The sequence below is a fragment of the Rattus norvegicus genome, chromosome 20, assembly GCF_036323735.1.
Source record: "Rattus norvegicus strain BN/NHsdMcwi chromosome 20, GRCr8, whole genome shotgun sequence".
Taxonomy (NCBI): Eukaryota; Metazoa; Chordata; class Mammalia; order Rodentia; family Muridae; genus Rattus; species Rattus norvegicus.
This window is the reverse complement of record NC_086038.1, coordinates 18,604,524-18,623,547: the sequence shown is the minus strand read 5'-3', so window position 1 is coordinate 18,623,547 and position 19,024 is coordinate 18,604,524. Positions and strand designations below refer to the sequence as shown.

At 45.8% G+C, this 19,024-nt stretch overlaps 1 protein-coding gene across 52 annotated transcripts in view; it reads left to right on the top strand.

Annotated features, from left to right (window-relative positions):
* Window positions 1-19,024, top strand: part of Ank3 (ankyrin 3) — a 623,484-nt gene that overhangs the window by 601,243 nt on the left and 3,217 nt on the right. For 21 of the 52 annotated variants that reach the window (XM_063279273.1, XM_039098850.2, XM_063279250.1 and 18 more), the window contains 1 exon segment: window positions 12,296-12,381. In XM_063279273.1, coding sequence (XP_063135343.1) covers window positions 12,296-12,361 — 66 coding nt within the window. In that variant the 3' untranslated portion in view covers window positions 12,362-12,381. 52 annotated transcript variants of the gene reach the window in all.

Here is a 19,024-nt window from a genome sequence, read left to right as displayed (position 1 = left end):
ATATTCATATTTGGATGTGAGGTTATGTTTGTGTGCTTTCATTCTCTTTGTTTTGTTGCCAAGACGATTAGTTTCTTGCTTCTTCTAGGGTATAGCTTGCCTCCTTATGTTGGGCTTTACCATTTATTATCCTTTGTAGTGCTGGATTTGTAGAAAGATATTGTGTAAATTTGGTTTTGTCATGGAATATCTTGGTTTCTCCATCAATGTTAATTGAGAGTTTTGCTGGATACAGTAACCTGGGCTGGTATTTGTGTTCTCTTAGGGTCTGTATGACATCAGTCCAGGATCTTCTGGCCTTCATAGTTTCTGGCGAGAAGTCTGGTGTGATTCTGATAGGTCTCCCTTTATATGTTACTTGACCTTTTTCCCTTACTGCTTTTAATATTCTTTCTTTATTTTGTGCGTTTGGTGTTTTGACAATTATGTGACGGGAGGTGTTTCTTTTCTGGTCCAATCTATTTGGAGTTCTGTAGGCTTCTTGTATGCCTATGGGTATCTCTTTTTTTAGGTTAGGGAAGTTTTCTTCTATGATTTTGTTGAAGATATTTACTGGTCCTTTGAGCTGGGAGTCTTCACTCTCTTCTATACCTATTATCCTTAGGTTTGATCTTCTCATTGAGTCCTGGATTTCCTGTATGTTTTGGACCAGTAGCTTTTTCCGCTTTACATTATCTTTGACAGTTGAGTCAATGATTTCTATGGAATCTTCTGCTCCTGAGATTCTCTCTTCCATCTCTTGTATTCTGTTGGTGAAGCTTGTATCTACAGCTCCTTGTCTCTTCTTTTGGTTTTCTATATCCAGGGTTGTTTCCATGTGTTCTTTCTTGATTGCTTCTATTTCCATTTTTAATTCCTTCATCTGTTTGATTGTGTTTTCCTGGAATTCTTTCAGGGATTTTTGCCATTCCTCTCTGTAGGCCTCTACTTGTTTATTAATGATTTCCTGTGTTTCCCTAAGTGTGTTCATGTCTTTCTTGAAGTCCTCCAGCATCATGATCAAATATGATTTTGAAACTAGATCTTGCTTTTCTGGTGTGTTTGGATATTCCATGTTTGTTTTGGCGGGAGAATTGGGCTCCGATGATGGCATGCAGTCTTGGTTTCTGTTGCTTGGGTTCCTGCGCTTGCCTCTCGCCATCAGATTATCTCTAGTGTTACTTTGTTCTGCTATTTCTGACAGTGGCTAGACTGACCTATAAGCCTGTGTGTCAGGAGTGCTGTAGACCTGTTTTCCTCTCTTTCAGTCAGTTATGGGGACAGTGTGTTCTGCTTTCCGGCCTGTAGTTTTTCCTCTCTACAGGTCTTCAGCTGTTCCTGTGGGCCTGTGTCTTGAGTTCACCAGGCAGCTTTCTTGCAGCAGAAAATTTGGTCTTACCTGTGGTCCCGAGGCTCAGGTTCGCTCGTGGGGTGCTGCCCAGGGGCTCTCTGCAGCGGCAGCAACCAGGGAGACCTGTGCCGCCCCTTCCGGGAGCTTCAGTGCACCAGGGTTCCAGATGGTCTTTGGCTTTTTCCTCTGGCGTCCGAGATGTGTGTGCAGGGAGCAGTCTCTTCTGGTTTCCCAGGCTTGTCTGCCTCTCTGAAGGTTTAGCTCTCCCTCCCACGGGATTTGGGTGCAGAGAACTGTTTATCCGGTCTGTTTCTTTCAGGTTCCGGCGGTGTCTCAGGCGCAGAAGTCCTGCCGCTCCTGGGCCCTCCCCCACGGGAGCCCAGAGGCCTTATACAGTTTCCTCTTGGGCCAGGGATGTGGGCAGGGGTGAGCAGTGTTGGTGGTCTCTTCCGCTCTGCAGCCTCAGGAGTGCCCACCTGACCAGGCGGTTGGGTCTGTCTCTCACCGGGTCTGGGAGCAGAGAGCTGCTGCGGGCCGGGATCCGCGGGTGTGGGACTTCCGGTAAACACAGACCGTGCCTCCTAGAGAAATTCTGCTTCCGTGTCCCAAGCTCACCAGGCAGCTTTCTTGCAGCAGAAAATTTGGTCTTACCTGTGGTCCCGAGGCTCAGGTTCGCTCGTGGGGTGCTGCCCAGGAGCTCTCTGCAGCGGCAGCAACCAGGAAGACCGGTCATAGGTTTTTTTAATTCTTTTGTTTTACTGTTTTGAGATGTTATTTATTTATTTATTTATTTATTTATTTATTTATTTATTTTTAGTGAAATTATCTCTCACCAATGAAAGACAATTAAAACAAGTCGTTTCTGCTTTTTGATATAGGTGGTCATCATGTAGACCAGGCTAGCCTCCAACTCGAGAGATCCGCCTACCTCTTTGGTGCTAGCATTCAAAGTGCACACCACCACACCCCGGTTTCCTACTTTCTTCTGTTCTTTAAGTGCTGTCTTCGTGCTTCTGACTTTCTGTCAGCTATGCAGTAAACGCAGTCCTCTGTCTTTGACGTGCAAGCTCTTTATGGCGTGCTTAATTAAGATCAGCATTTGGAGAAGAAACAGTATTTTATAAAGCAATGCTTCAAACACACACACACACACACACACACACACACACACACACACACACACACACACCAAAAAGAAAAGGCAACACCCCAGGCATTCAGAGGCTAATGGCTGTCAACCAACAAATCATTTACCACTCTTCATTCTTTTGGTCCCTCTCTAGAGTATTAGAAGGGAAACTGAGAGGAATGCGGCTTCAGTAGACCATCATTTATGCAAACGATCTGATCGTTGCCCCAATAGTAAACACTGAAATGATTTTTCTTCTGGTTTTTTTCTTTTAAGTTTGGTCCTCCTGCCCACCACACACAGACACACACCGCCATGTTTTTTTTTTACTTTCTCCTCAGCCGGTGTGGCTTTCGATGTTGAGTTTTGCTTTTGACTTCTCTCTCAGAATATTTAAGCAGGATGAGTTGGGGCAAGAATCTTGTCTTTTAAAATGCCAAACAGCTCAAAGTATGTTCCTTTTAGGACAAATCTACCCCCCCCCCAAAAAAGGCAGTAACACCGTATTTTTAACTGGGAAGGTTTATCCTGAAGGGGGAAATAAAAAGAACTGTGAGAAACCTGCAGAGACACGTGGCACACTCCGGTTTTGTGTGGATGGGTATATGGCTGTGGGTCACCAGAGAGCGACTTGGGTGTAGGCAGGTAGAGGGTTGAAAGAAATGGTTGCCAGCCTGAACAGAACTCAGAGGGGTTCACTAGCAAGGAAACCAAACCTCTCAGTGAGTCACCCAGTGCAGAAAGGCTTCCTGTCCATGAAAGTCCACATGCCCGTCCCAGCTTCTGAGGGATGTGAGCTTGATTTCCCAGGAAATCCCAAGATGCCCCGGGCATGTCTTCAGTGGCCCAGTCTAAGTACAGTAGCAACCAGCAAGGCCATCTGATGTCCTCTTCAGACAACAGACCCTTTTTTTTTTTTTTTTTTTTTTTTTTCCGGAGCTGGGGACCGAACCCTGGGCCTTGCGCTTCCTAGGTAAGCGCTCTACCACTGAGCCAAATCCCCAGCCCCAACAGACCCCTTTTTGTCCCCTGAAAAAGCAGGTCAAAAGCCCGGGCGAAGCGTTCACTCGGATGACCGCCTGCTGTTACAAGGTAAACCCCTGCTCTCCCCTCTCCTCCCAAAGTAAAGAATGTTTGGGGGGAAAAAACCCACACATTCTCCCGAAGCTTGACCCTTTGCTGGTTTCTAGAGAGTTCTCTTAAAGGAAGCCTGGGGTTCTGCACTGCTCTCTCTTCCTTCTCCTAAGGCTAAGCAGATTACATCTCCAGGGAGAGAGAAGACACTGGGACACTGACCCCACCAGCCACCTCTGTATGTGAGGGCTGCCTGGGATCTCGAGGGTCACCTGTCTGACGGGCGTGTGCCTCTGTGTTAGGATTTGCTCTAAGGTGTCACGCTTCTGACTGCCAGCTTGCAGCCCCTGTATGAGTGATACAGGTCTCCCCCTTCCGCCCCCTCTAGCCTGTTAATCCTGGGATCCGCCTGGGTAGTTCTGTGCCTTTGTGAATACGAATTCCTCCTATCTTCGCCTGTTTTTCTAATATGCCCTTTAAATGGTTTTTTCCCCTCTCCTTTATGCTTTTTGTGAAGTTTGACGACTACTGTAGGGCATGGGGTTTTTAAGTTCTGTTTCCTAGGTACCAGCAGGTGTCTGCTTTGGTAGCTGAGTTCTCCAGTGGAACCTCATATAAAGTCAGGATTAGCATGCCTCTTAACACCCAACTCCTTGCCAGTGGACTGTTGGTAACCACTATGTCCTGGTGTGTTACCTACTTACTGCGATCTTACCATCATCTTACCTAATGGCTCTCCCCCCCCCCATTCTAATGGTATGAACTACATATTCCTAGCCCCCTGACTTAACCTTCCTTTGCATAACCCTATCCTTGCAATTAAATAGCACGACAAAGAATATTAACTGAATAGCAGAATTTTCCCACTTGAATTATAAACTATTTACCACTCGATAGTTTTTCAGACGCCTGAGTTCATTGCAGAATTACTGGTTCTATCTGTTTGTCTCCATCTCTCTGTCTCCATTGGGTCCTGGGGACTGAACTATTAAGTCTAACACATGCAATTTCTCTACCACTGAGCTGTGTCTGGAATACACACACACACACACACACACACACACACAATTTTTGAAACAGGATCTCATTAAGTTGCCCAGGCTGGCCTTGAACTTACAATCCTACAGTCCAGGCAGTGTTCTGTCTTACGCTGCCATTTCATTCTAGGTCTTTATAAAAATGCTCATAGTTCTCAGCCCCCACTCATTAGCATAAGCTCTTACTGACCCCTCATCTCCTGATACAGACAAGTGCTAGTGTCACCCTCAAAAGCCACTTACGATATGGTTAGCAAATTGAGCCTGAATTCCCTAAAAGTCTCATGTGCCTCTCTGTAAAAACCAAGTGTACTAGGGCCTAAAGTCCAAGATCATACATTCAAGTCACATGAAGGCAGATGTAAAACTACTGTAAATAGGAACTCAAAAACCTAACATAGGGGTTTTTTTGGGGGGGGGGTTGGTTTTTTTCTCGAGACAGGGTTTCTCTGTGTAGCTTTGGCATCCTGGACTTGCTCTGTAGACCGGGCCAGCCTTGAACTCATAAAGATACGCCCACCTGCCTCTGCCTTCAGAGTACTGGGATTAAAAGCATTGCCACCACCACCTTACTAATTACTTTATTCTTTAACTGTGGACACAGACACCATACACACACACACACACACACGTACATTCATGAACATTCAGAGACAGACCCAGTCACGTATACACACAGATACAACCACAGCCTGAATCTTGCTAAGACGTTTCCTTCCACTCAGCTCCCAGGGTTCTCTTAACCATATATCATTGCTATTCTTGAAAGGGGGAAAATAAGTAAATATAATTCTTTCTTAATTTGCCTTCTCAGAAAATCTTTTGTTTTTAATATTAATGATAAAGTTATACTTAAAAAATGCATTTATCAGGACTTGAGACACAGTGAGAGTGATTCAAGCTCAGAGGAGGAGCGGAGGGTCACTACCCGGGTCATACGACGGCGTGTGATTATAAAGGTACCAGGAGGTAGAGGGCGATGGGTGCCGCTGTGTCTAGAAGCCTTCAGTGAGCGTTGGGAAGCTCGGCATGTCTAATAACCCGCTGGCTGGCTGGCTGTTTCTTTGCACACTTGAAGGCTTGTAAAAGAACTACCTGAAAGAAAGGCTTGTGGTGTGTTAGTGCGTGTTCTGCGCAGGATTCCGTCTGAGAGCTCTTGGCCCTTGTGTCCCGCCTCTCTCAGAGAACAAGTGTTCTGTCTTGGTGAGAGGGCGCAGTGGACACAGTGCTCAGTGGTCACCCCAAAAGCTAATGTGGAAGAGAGGGAAACGCCAGAGGCTGCCGCTGCCTCGACTTGGAAAGGAAAGCCGTCTCCTTGTCAAGCAGTGACTGAGAATTTTAGGTCACAACCTGGCATGCGCATGTGCATGACCTAGTGTGAGTCAAATGGGAACTCCAGAAATAGGTGCTAGTGCTAATTTAACAGGTGCCCAAAGTGAGCTTGACGTTTTAAGTATTGGGACCGGTTTTTGCTAGAATTGAAAATTCCACCGTCATCCTGCACAGCTGAGAACACAGTAGGTCTGCAGCACCTCCTGTGTGACAAGTCATTCTCAGTGCACCGAGTAGCACATGCATTGTGGCCGAGGGTGGGCATCTCTGGAAAGAAGGAGAGGAAGGAGAGGTGTGCACTGGACACTGCATTAGACGGCACAATCACAGTGTCAGAGGGCTCGGCCGAGAGCTGAGAAGCTTCATGAAGTCCCTCCATTTCTTAGTCCTGCTTCATCTTTTCCATGAAGGATAGGCAAAAGAAGCTCAGATCTGCTCGAATACAGCTTCTCAAAGATTCTGAAAACATTCAAGATGAAGTGACTTTCTAAGTTTTGAATTCTTCCCGCAACTCAGCAGTGAGTGAGCACCTTAGGTGCTGGCTGCACCCTGAGTCACTCCTGTGAAAATTAGAACGAGCAAGCCGTTACAATTAGTGACATCTATAGTGTGTGGTTTTCCATCTATAAGATCCTCACAGTTGGTCACGGCTCTCGTGCTCTTGGCTGACAGAGCAGGGCCTCAGGGTTCTCTGGTCTTGTTGCTCTCTCCCATGAATGATTAGGAAACACCCAGAGAAAACACATTGTACGTACCATGGGCAACCTGCTTTTCGCACCTAATGTGTGGCAGCCTTCTGTGGCTTCACCCCAATATTCTTCAGCAACCGCCCTTTAAGGACTAACCGAACTTTACTAGAAACAGTTACACAAATTCCACAAAGCCAGAGGGAAGGAAAGAAGGACTTACAAGGAAACAGCCACACCACTGAGCCAATGAAGATTCTTTTGGTCCCTTAACCTTCTACACACACATCACAAGTCTGTCTCCAAGCAGTTTTATTAGAGGAAGTTACATGTGTACTGAGCTTAACGTGTGGACAGTGATATACAGCACATGCATGCATTTTTAGAGCGTGTGCTGAAACCCCTAAAATAAACCTGAAGGCCAAACATAGGCTTTGTGAGACAGAAATCTATATTCTACCCAAATGCCCACTCCTTGAAGTTGGGCTCCTTTTAGAGTCAGCAGTAAGCTCAGAGGATGGTCTTGTAGCGGCTGGGGAGAGTATCATCCTTAGAGTAAAATCACTCTGGAGAAGCTTTGAGAGATTCCTTTCGCTGTGACAGAAACCAAAAGCTAAATAGCCCTAATTGTCCCAGGACACCACAGTGAGACACACTTGACATATGCAGGATGCTTTCTAGTTGGTTATCCTGTCGTTGGAATTGCAGCGGCAGACTAGAAGAACCCCGCCCCTGCTGCTCCCCTTTAGTCTATGTGTGGGTGTCCAGCAGAATCCAGGGATGGCAGTAGTATGTGGCAGACATAGCATGAGGATGATCACCGTCAAAACCATGAAATGCAGCTACTCTGACCTAAAAGGTCATTGACACAGAAACCATTGCACTACCCAGATGACCGGAGCGATGCTTGGAGAAGAACTGATTTATTTTAAAATCACACAGCCAGGCAGCAACAGCTCTGGGAGCGGAACTGGGTGCTTGGCTTGGCAGTGAGGGGCTTTTTTTTTCCCTCAGAAGACATACAAGAGTATTTTTGCTAATCTAAGTCAGGCTTTTGACCACTCAGACTTGCCCTGTGACACAGAAGAGGGCAGCATTACGCTGCAGCACTGGGAACCTGACCGGCTACCAGGAGGTAGGCCTATTACACCGTGGGCCACAGGAAGCCCTCAAGCCCTCGCATCATCACTGGACGCCCTTCAGAGCTGTCCTGTCCTTACCTGGAAGCTCTGGCCAGTGAACATCTCCACAGGGAGCTCTGTATTCAGGATTCCACACCCCAGTGCGAGCAGCTCCATTTGCTTGATCAATCAGTTGACATTATGATTTAATGATTGGTCTCTTCATGCCGGATCACGTGGACTCTTTCATTTTTAAGTGAAGTTTTATCTGTGCATCCGTTTCCTTGTATATAGTTTGATAATAGCACAGATTAATAAATGCCTACCAGAGCTGAAATTGCTAAGATCTGTGCTTAGCAAGTCCAACTCACAGCCGAACTACTAAGATTGTTTAATATCTAAACTATATAATACAAATGTATTGTTTTGATTTTCAACATTTCTTGCTGGATTTTAAAGAGTTCATATGTATGCCACCCCAAAACCAAAGAATTCAAAATTATATAAAACCACGTATCTCTTCTGTTTCACAAAGTTCAGAGTATCCCAACCCATGCATCATTTTAGACACACATGCATGCACATCTACACGCGACAGGTCTCTTAGAGCATATGTCTTAGTCAGGGTTTCTATTGCTGTTATGAAACACCATGATCAAAAACAACTTAGGGGGTTGGGGATTTAGCTCAGCGGTAGAGCGCTTGCCTAGCAAGCGCAAGGCCCTGGGTTCGATCTCCAGGTCCGGAAAAAAAAAAAAAAAAAAAAACAACTTAGGAAGGAAAGGATTAATGTGGCTTATACTCCCAGGTAACAGCCTCTGGCTTGCAGGAAGTCAGGGTAGGAACCTGGAGTTGGCAGCTGATGCAGAGGTCGTGGAGGAGTGCGGAGTACTGACTTGCTTCCCCTGCTTTTCTATAGAACCCAGGACCACCAGCCCAGGGTGTCACCACCACAAAAGCTGGGCCCTCCCACATCATCAATTACTAATTAAGAAAACCCTCTACAGGCTCACAGTTTCTCTGTTGAGACTCCCTCCTCTCAGATGACTATAGCTTATGTCAAGTGGATATAAACTAACCAGCGTAGTCTACACACAATACAGACTAGACAGGCTATGGCTTTTTGCAAAATATATATATAGTCATTCTGGTTTGGGAAGTTCACATCACAAATCAACACTCCTTGTATTGTCCTTCCCATATTCAGAGACGTCTAGGAAGATGAAAAAGTGTCGTGCCTCTTGCAGATGTGCAAAAGGAAGTTCCATGTTGCGGTCTTTAAGAGACCACCAGAGATAAACACACACGCACACACACACACACACACACACACACACACACACACACCATGATGTCTCTTCAGAATGGGAGAAGGGTGTCAGAAATGCTCTTGTCAGCAGGACTAAGCAAAGAGGGGGTTGTGTTACATCAAAGTGCAGTAGAGTCGTCATGAACCTTCAAAGCTAATTAGCAATTGCTCTCTCTCTCCCACTAAAGGGGTTCCAGAAACCTCTCATTGAGGACCTCTGAACTCTAGCGTAATTCACAGAGAGGTAAAGAGGCATAGATCAAAAGACCTATTCCATAATCCATAAATCTTGACTGCCCTCCAGTACAATCCACTCCTCTAGTGTAATGAAGAGCTACGTACCTCGTTACGTACCTCGTTTGTTTTGGCCTTAAAGAGAGATGTCTACATCTTTGTCTTGCGTGTCGTACATTTTCAGTAATGAGACAAAGAAAAGACTCACCTTCCAGAACAGCGCAAGAAGCAGTACTGTCATTGATTGATAAGTAGGGCTTTAGTTCCTCTGGAGGTATTCGTGTCAGTCAACGATACACTTGTACATATCTCGTTCTCATGTCCACCCCTTCTACTTCCCCTGTTGCTTTCCAAGGTTCTTCCCCAAAATTAAGAAATTAGCATCTTCCCACGAAGGGCATGCTCAGAGCACAGTAAACGGATTTCCGTCTTGCTAGAGCCTCCCAACAGCCTTTCATTGCCTGCCATTCGGAGAGTTGGGTGCACAGAAGAATCACCTCAGAAATACTTCATTCATTCATTCATTCATTCATTCATGCATGCTTTATCCACAGTAAGAACCTTGCACGACCTTCCTTGGGCCCTTTAGCTGTCTCTACACCTTTATCTTTAAAACAAAATGGCATTCTTGCCCATTTGTGAAACCAACCCTAGGAAACAGGAATCGCTCCCCATGACGCACTTTGCTGCAGATGTCAGAGTGTTGGGATGTAAGACCTGTCCAGTTTGCCAGTCTCCTTTCCGTCTTCATTGAGTCAACTGAAACTACCCAGAAGCAGGGCTTCTGTGAGAATGAGCTCAGAAGACCGTTGGCAGTTCCCACTTGAAATGAGAGAACAGCTACTAAGAACAGACTCGATACTGGGAAATGTTAAGACGTTCTTTCCACCCTGCTGGCTCATAGTAGCCTGGATGGCCGGACACCACATCAGCTATCCCCACGTACAGTCCATGAAAACCTCAGCCTCCCCACCCCGTCCCTCACGAAGGAGACTTTCTCTACCTCGAACCTTTTTCATAATCTTTTCAAAAAAAAAAAATGTATTACCCTTAGTGCATGTTTTTTTTTTTAAGTATCTTTTCCCAACTCAGAAAGTGCCTCTACTCAAATTAGAGCTTATTCCATAAAATCTCTTGAGCTGTGGTTTGACTGATGCCCAAGAGCTTTGTCCGAGTGGTCTGTTCCTACCGTCCGTCGCTGACTAATGTTTGTTTCAACCAATGAAGCTTATCTATGGGTAACTACATCTTTGCCTTCTTGAAAGTTGTTGTGGTCTCTACCATACATGCCTGAGGTGTAGGACCGAACGTTATCAGCTGTGCACTAACCAACCAACATCGGTCTTGTTTTTCGCTGGGGAAGGAAGCGGAGTGTGTGGCTTCCCGACAGTTCCAGAGCATGTGTTTTTGTGGTGTGCTGTGCTGTGGACCTAGATCAGTACCTGCCCATACTCTCCTTTCTCTTATCGCCAATCTCTATGCCGCATCCTTTAGGGAGAGGAAGCCAAAACCATCCCTGGTGAATCTGTCACAGAAGAGCAATTTACCGATGAAGAAGGCAACCTCATCACTAGAAAAGTAATCGCCATTGAGACTTTTGTGCTTCTCCTAGAGTTGAAATGTCCTGCATGAGAAACTCCATTGTGTGTTATAGGTTAGGGCGCCCCCTCTCGACTCAGATTAGTCCCTACTTCTCTGTGTTGCTTCCAACAGATCACTCGGAAGGTAATAAGACGGATTGGTCCACAAGAGAGGAAGCAGGATGATGTGGTAATGTAGAACGGTTGCCAAGGACAAAGGTAGAGGGTAGAATATCCTGGGATTTCCCCCTGGGAAGCCCTGCTGAGGGAGCGGCTGCTGCAGTGTGGAAGCTTTGGGCGTTGTCTTGGCTTCTTCTAATAGGCATTGTGTGGGGTCCAGCCGCTCTTCTTCCTCGCACAGCTGAACGTTACATACTTACGATTGTCAGGATGACTACAGGGATAAAGGTTTGTTCACTGGAAGGAGAAAGCAGAGGTAGAATCCTTGACCATCAATGACTGCTTGAGAGGGTCTACACATGGCCTTTAGTTGCGTGCCAGGCTAGGACACTGAGGGAGGACAACATTAGGGTGGCAGAGAGTTTGGGTCACAGTCTCCATATGAGGTCCATGTGGCTGTTCTGCCCATCACATCCTGAAGGGAAATCTAAACTCCACTGTCATGTTATGCTTTGACCACCTCACGCCCAGTGAGCTAATGTGAAGCCCGACTCAACTCTGAACGTAGTTCACCCAGCAAACCCGAAAAGACATCTTGCTATCAGTCTTTGCTGTCTCCTAAATCTTTATCCTCTGACAGGTAGAAAGTAGAAAGTACTAAATACTAGGTTTATGTACGGGGCTGGGGGGGTAGCAAACTGAAAACTTCTGAGGACCAGGTGAGAATGGAAAAAGACCTCTGCGCCTTCTGTTAGAGTAAAAACTAAATGTGGAGTGCCCTGCTGTCTGAGAAGTGTGGACCTGGTATTCAGGAAAGACAGCCCCAAGCTGAAGCAGTTGGTGCTGTCTTGGACCAGGATGCAGAAGAGATGGTAATTCTATAAACTAATTACAGGACTCTGTCAGGCCATCCGTGGCATCTTGTCCTAGCCTCCTGCTTATTTGGGAAGTCCCTGTCATACTACCACAGACTAGTTTTGGCCCCGCTGGCCTACAAAATCCATCAATTACAACTAAAGGGTATCTAATGGGGGTCAGGTGCCTTGTGGGTGTGGATGACGATTTCTTCCACCTTAGGAAACCGGCTGGCTGCTTTTGGAAATCATTAACCCTCCGTGTTGTTATGAAGTCTTGTTGTACTGTAGTTACCTTGAACGTGCCATTGCATGCTCTGGCCATGGGGAGCTGGTCTGTGCAGTCATAGCCAACATCATCTGTGTCTGAGGATGCAATGTGGCCCGATGCTCTCACTAACTTCTTCCTACTCCAGCCTCCGGGGACCAGTGTGGGAAACTGCTTTCAGACTCTCCCACTGCAGACATGTAATGTGTGCTCTCTTTCAGCAGGGAGAAGGCTATAAGGTGAAAACAAAGAAGGAAATCCGGAATGTGGAGAAGAAAGCCCACTAGTGACGGTGACGTCAGTCCAGGTGGGAAGCACACTTATGTCCGCAGCTAGATTTAAAAGTCTCGAGAAGTTTCTGAGTTCGTCTTTCCTTTCTCTTTCTTTACTGCAATCTCACTGGGAGATGAAATTAAATAAATCCTGTCATTTCTTTATACGAATGCAGATGTTTATGTGCATATATGTAAACGTGTGTATCTACACATGTCTATGTATATATCTACATACATGCATATTCACATTAAACTTAAACCAAGTCATGTCCATTCTCCATGTGCATGGCATCTGCAGAAGCCGTGATTTAAGTCTGCTACTCTCTCACCATGAGGCTCCCTGTGCCGAGCAGTTGCTGTATACAGTCATTGTGGAAAGACTGATGGGGAACAGATCTGAGGGACTGTGCCCAGAGCCAGAAGGGTCAAGTGTCAAGTCCCAGGGCAGCCAAGGCTACAGAGAAACCCTGTCTGAGGGCGGGGGAGGGCCGGGGGGGGGGTAGCTGTCTCCATGTCTAAGTTAAATTGGAATTCCATACACTTTTATATAAGCCTAGACACAATTAGGAGGCCAATTGTACAGGCTTTCTAGTACTTACTTACTTAGTAAGTACTCTGTTTACATTTGTTTGGACTTTGCCCTTGTTTTCTGGATTTCACATTAGTACCTTTTTGATACAGATAGGATCAGAAACTAATCTGGGGTGAGGACACAGTTTTGAGAACTTGTATCTTCAGGATCTCTCCTCTCTGTCCTTTGAATCCCTGGGTCAAAGTGACAAAGAGTGGGAATTCTAGTCTCTTTCCCCATGACCAAAAACCCTGATACCCAATTGCCGAGATAAGGGGTTGAGAAATAACCTCATTTTAGGGACCTAGGGCTTAGATTTTCATTTCATTGTTTTGAAACATAATCTCCTGGAGCCCAGGCTGGACTTGCTATGTACCTGAGGATGACCCTGAACCCTTGATCTTCCTGCCTTCCCCTCATGCTAACATTCCAGGTCAGCACCACACCACCCACAGTTTATGCAGTATTGAAGATCAAATGAAGTCTTGGGGCTTCATGAATATTAGGGAATGTCTTAGTCAGGGTTTCTACTCCTGTACAAACATCATGACCAAGAAGCAGGTGGGAGGAAAGGGTTTATTCAGCTTACACTTCCACATTGCTGTTCATCACCAAAGGAAGTCAGGACTGGAACTCAAGCAGGGCAGGAAGCAGGAGCTGATGCAGAGGCCATGGAGGGATGTTACTTACTGGCTTGTTCCCCTGGCTTGCTCAGCTTGCTCTCTTATAGAACCCAGGATCACCAGCCCAGGGATGGCACCACCCACAATGGACCCTCCCACCCTTGATCACTAATTGAGAAAATGCCTCACAGCTGGATCTCATGGAGGCATTTCCTCAAATGAGGCTCCTGTCTCTGTGATAATTCCAGCTTGTGTCAAGTTGACGCACAAAACCAGCCAGGACAGGGAAGCACTTTACCATCTAAGCTGCATCTCCACTCTCCAAGATAGATCCTTAGCGATGCCTTTCCTTTGGGTCCAGTGAGGCTTACTTTCTGTAGAAACAGTAATCCCCAATGCCTGCTGCACTAGACTCACATTTTAGAGTTTTTGTGGAACCCAATCACCACAGATACTCCTGGAAACAGGATTTACTATGTGTATTCCAGAGTCCTTCTTTGTGGCTAATTCTCACAGCTCTCCTCTCAGATTGGCACTGTTCACATCCCTGGCTAACATACGGAGCAGGCCCTAAAAGGTTAAGAGACTTGTCCACAGTCTCACGAGAGCAGCAGAACTAGGAAATAAGCCCTAACTGGCTCCCTCCATAGTGTTCATCCTCAGGGCTCACTGTAGACCTGACATGACCGGCATGATGGGGGGGACGCTCCAAGTCAACAGGAAGCAAATAGAAGAAGACCATCCTCTCAGCCCCTGAAGTTGGAGTGGATGATTGTGGTCAATTTTGTGAATTCTAGATATGTTGTCATTTTAAGGAATAATTTACAAAGAATTATAATTTTGGACAGGGAGGAAACTAAATCGAGAGCTTAGACTCAAAGATTTCTATCTTTCCGCTTCTCTATTCTTCTCTCTTAGGTAAAGGGAAGGGGGTTAAAAAGAAAAGGAGGGAATAGAGTAATGTAAGAAGTTAGACAAATAGGAACAGATTATTACATTCATTCTTAAAGCATTTTATAGCCATAACCTTACACTGATAGAGATCTTTGTATTTTGATGCAGTAGTAAAGTTATATATTGATACAAAGTTTAAGATTAATTTTGTTGCTCTTAGATAGGCACTGTTCCTATGCAGCTCATCGACGAACACCAGGCTCAGACCCAGTCCTTTGAATGGCTGCTGTCACGAAGTGTTTAGAATGACTAAGTAATGCAAGGTAATAGTGAGATGCCAAACTCATGGTCACAGTAGGTTCTAGTTTAATTGCAATAAAACATTTTCAAGGTTATTCAGATAGTAAATAGCTAAAAATAATGTTAATAACTCATTTTGGTCTTCAAAATGAACCCCAAGTTACTCACGTGGGGCATTTGATCTTCACCCTAAAACTGACGGGAAATGACTCGAAGTGCTAGGTAAAAGCGTCACCACTGAGTGACCTGCACAGCCAGTGGCTTTTGGGAATAAGCTCTATAGCTCACAACAGCCTAACCACTAAGTACCAGGGTTACTGCCTCGGTGGCAGAGTATTTACCCAGCATGCACAAGGCTCTGCCTGGTTCAAGCCCCAGCAGCCAGCACACTTATTCACATACCCTTCCCCCGAGACCTGGGACGTTTGTGCAGATGATTCTAGCTCTTTAGTGGCCGGGGCTGAACTAGGTTTAGAGGACTCAGTACCTAGCCATGATTCCTGGTGTCAGTCTGTCTGGGCAGGGAGATGTCAGTAGACAGACGGCATAGAGGCGATGGGGTGCCAGGCAGATCACCAACTCTGTGCGTCTGGCCAAGTAACCTAGCTTGCGTGTTGCCGTTTCCTCAAGGGAACAGTGAAGGGCTTGGGATGAAACCGGGAGGAACAATAACCCTCTCAAGAAAGAGAACAGTAACACGCCTTGGAGTTGTTTTAGAATCCACTCAGTTCGTACGTGGAACTTGCTGAACAGTAGCTGCCGAGCCCACAGAAACCCTCAGTCAGGAGGCTCTGTTAGAAAAGTCTTCGAAGAAGCAAGAAGGAAACAAGAGTAGCGGCTGGCCAAGCCCAGGCACAGCAGGGGCAGCCGGGGAAGATCGCAGCTCAGCTCTCCGTTCCCTGCTTCAGGTGAAAGCTGTTACTATAGTCACTATCAATGGTTCTTGATAAACTGGGGCAGTCAGCAGACCAGGTTCTGCTCCTTTTCTGTACCAAGAAATGAAGCCCAAAGAGGCCCAGATAAAGCCAGAGGAGGTGGTGACCCTTCCTCTCCCATTCATCCCACTTAGGTCCTCTCTGGGACATTTCCCAGAATGCATCTGAGATACAGATACCTTGCCATCTGTTTTCCTGATACATGATGGAGACAGAATTGAAGCCAGGTATTTTAGCTCTTGCCTTTTTAATTCTTTGTGCAATAGGGGACTTAACACTGCCCTGTTATTAGGATTCAGGTAATTCAGATATATAACAAACACTTAATGAAAATGAAGTAAATGCATTTTTCTACCTTTAAAAACATGGATCCATCTACATCCAGTATGTCTTGTTTTGCCCCTTGCTTGCTGTACAGCTTCAGGTGTTTCTAAATCCAGTCACTGGGAAATAATAAATTTGAAAAGGCCTCATTTATTGGTATTAGCTGAGGAGGAAAGCTGTTCCAAGATGGGTATTTAAGCTAAGTTTTCGCCAAGGTGTTAGTGCACGTCTCTAACGCTAGCACTTGTGAGATGGACGTAGGAACAGCAAGAGTTCAAGACCAGAATGAGACTCAGTCTCCAAGGAAGGAAGGAAGGAAGGAAGGAAGAAAGAAAGGACAGAAGGGGGAAAAAAAATCTAAAACTAAAACCAAAATTAAAAAGTAAACCTTAATTTTCAATTATAGTTTCATTTTGTAATGATAATTATTGCTTTTTAAAAAGAAATTGGGGTGGGGTGGGGGTGGGGGTAGAGAGATGGCTCAGAGGTTAAGAGCACTGGCTGCTCTTCCAGAGGTCCTGAGTTCAGTTCCCAGCAACCACGTGGTGGCTCACAATCATCTGTAATGGGATCCGTCGCCCTCTTCTGGAGTGTCAGTAACAGTGTACTAATAATATACATTAAATACATAAATAAATAGAAAGAAAAGAAAGAAAGGAAGGAAGGAAGGAAGGAAGGAAGAAAGGAAAGAAAGAAGAAGAGAAATTAGACCAGCAAGATAGCTATAGCTATAGCTATAGGCTTGATTGCCACCAAGCCTAGTGTAGTGGTTTGAATGAGAATAGCCCCATAGACTCATATTTGAATACTTGGTTCCACAGTTGATTAAACTGTTTGGGAGGGAGTAGGAGGCGTGACCTTGTTGCAGGAAATGTGTCATCAAGAGCCTTCACCATTCCAGGTTGGCGCCCCCCCCACCCCGCCCCCGTATGTGTATGTCTCTTCTCTCTCTCTCTCTCTCTCTCTCTCTCTCTCTCTCTCTCTCTCTCTCTCTCTCTCTCATGCTTGTGGATCGAGATGTAGGCTCTCGGCCTGCTTGAGAGCTTGGCTGTTCTGGTGCTCCCCGGCGTGATGGTCTGGGGCTCACGCTCCAAAACTGTAAGCCCCCAATGGACTCTTCTATAAATTGCATTGGCCATGGTGTCTCAGCGCAGCAATTTAAAAGTAACTAAGACACCCAACAACCTGAGTTCAAGTCCCAGGACTCACATGGTAGAAAGACAGAACCAGCTGCCACAAGTTGTCCTCGGACCTCCACACATATGTTGTGATGTGCATGAAAAGGAAACATTCCTAGCATAGGATGATGGAGAGAAGGGAAGGGGATGGAGGAGGGAGGGGAAATAGGAGGGGTGTGAGCGGAAGAGCCAGGCAGAGTTCCCAGTGTGCACAGGGACTCCCCACGGAGTCCAGCAGGGAAAGGTGATGTACAGCAGGGAAAGGGGATTTGTCTCTTTAGACTCTAGGGTCTGCACTTTCAAGGAGATGGAACTTTAAAGGAGCTTGAAGAACAGAGAGGAATTCCATACATGTTGATTAGAGAAAGAACTCTACATAGATACAGATTCAGGAGCAACAAAAGATAATTTGCCAACCTATGTTGTCGTAGTTAGGGTTTTACTGCTGTGGACAGACACCATGACCAAGGCAACTCTTACAAAGGACAACATTTAGTTGGGCCTGGCTGACACGTTCAGAGGTTCAGTCCATTATCATCATGGCAGGAACATGGCAGCATCCAGCCTGGCATGGGGCTGGAGAAGCTGAGCTTCCTCTTGTTCCAAAGGCAGACAAGAGAAGATGGGCTCCCATGTGGTTAGGAGAAGGGTCTCAAAGTCCACTTTCTCCAACAAGGCCACACCTCCCAATAGTGCCACTCCCTGGGTTAAGCATATTCAGACCACCACGGGTGCATACCTGATAAGGTATGCAGTTTTCATTCTTAAAGTAGGACGAGAGTCAAACAATGATCCCAGCATTATCCGAGTCCCAGAAACCCAGGTCTAGGCTTACCCCTCGCTCATCTATAAAACCAGAAGCCATGGCGTAGGTCACCTCAGATGTCTGTGTACACATTAAACTTTGAGAAGCGTGCCCCCAGGACCCATCATTGACACTCTGGCTTGATCAAGTGCTAGAACTAAAGAGTTGAGGTAGGAATGATTGATGTTTTCATCATGGACTGGACACTGGGGCTTATTAAATCCTATTGTACAGCCCTGTTTGAGAACCAGGAGAGAACATGACATCAGAAGATGGTGTGGAAAAATAAGTCCTTTGTTGTGCACCGGGTTCAAAACAAAACAAACAAACCTATTTCCATAGGCCTCTAAATGGACTTTCAGGTCTGCACCTGAGCTGTACTCAACCTGGAGCTGTGTTCTATAAGTATCAGTTAACATGTTTCTTTTTTTTTTTCTTTTTTTTTCTTTTTTTTTTCTTTTCTTTTTTTTTCTTTTCTTTTTTTCGGAGCTGGGGACCGAACCCAGGGCCTTGCGCTTGCTAGGCAAGTGCTCTACCACTGAGCTAAATCCCCAGCCCCAGTTAACATGTTTCTTAAAGGGAAAATAAATTAAGAGTGGCTGTGACTCCCTCCCACTTTAACATTTGAAAGGCTATGCCTGGCTCACAGGCTCGGCTCTCCTTCCAAGGTGTCTTAAGTCCTTTCTGTGTTAGCTATGCTCATTTCTGAAATTTCTGAAATTTCTGATGCCATTTCTGAAATGTCGTGGTCTGTCCACAACATCCTGTCCATCAGAGGGCGCTCTCACCTCAGGTCATTTTCTAGCAATTGCTTACCAAGGTCCACGGCCTCTCTGTGCGTCCTCTCTGTTCTTGGTAGGATGTTTTGTCCCACTAACATTGCTAAACCCATGGGGCTGGAACCTATATTCTGGCCACCTAGGAACAAGAGAGATTTGAAGGATGAGTCCTGCTTTTTAAAAATTAGCAGCCTATAGAAGGACGTGGTATAATTAACCCAATCTTAAAAAGCTGTAAAAACCACCCACTCTGTCTGGAAAGACAG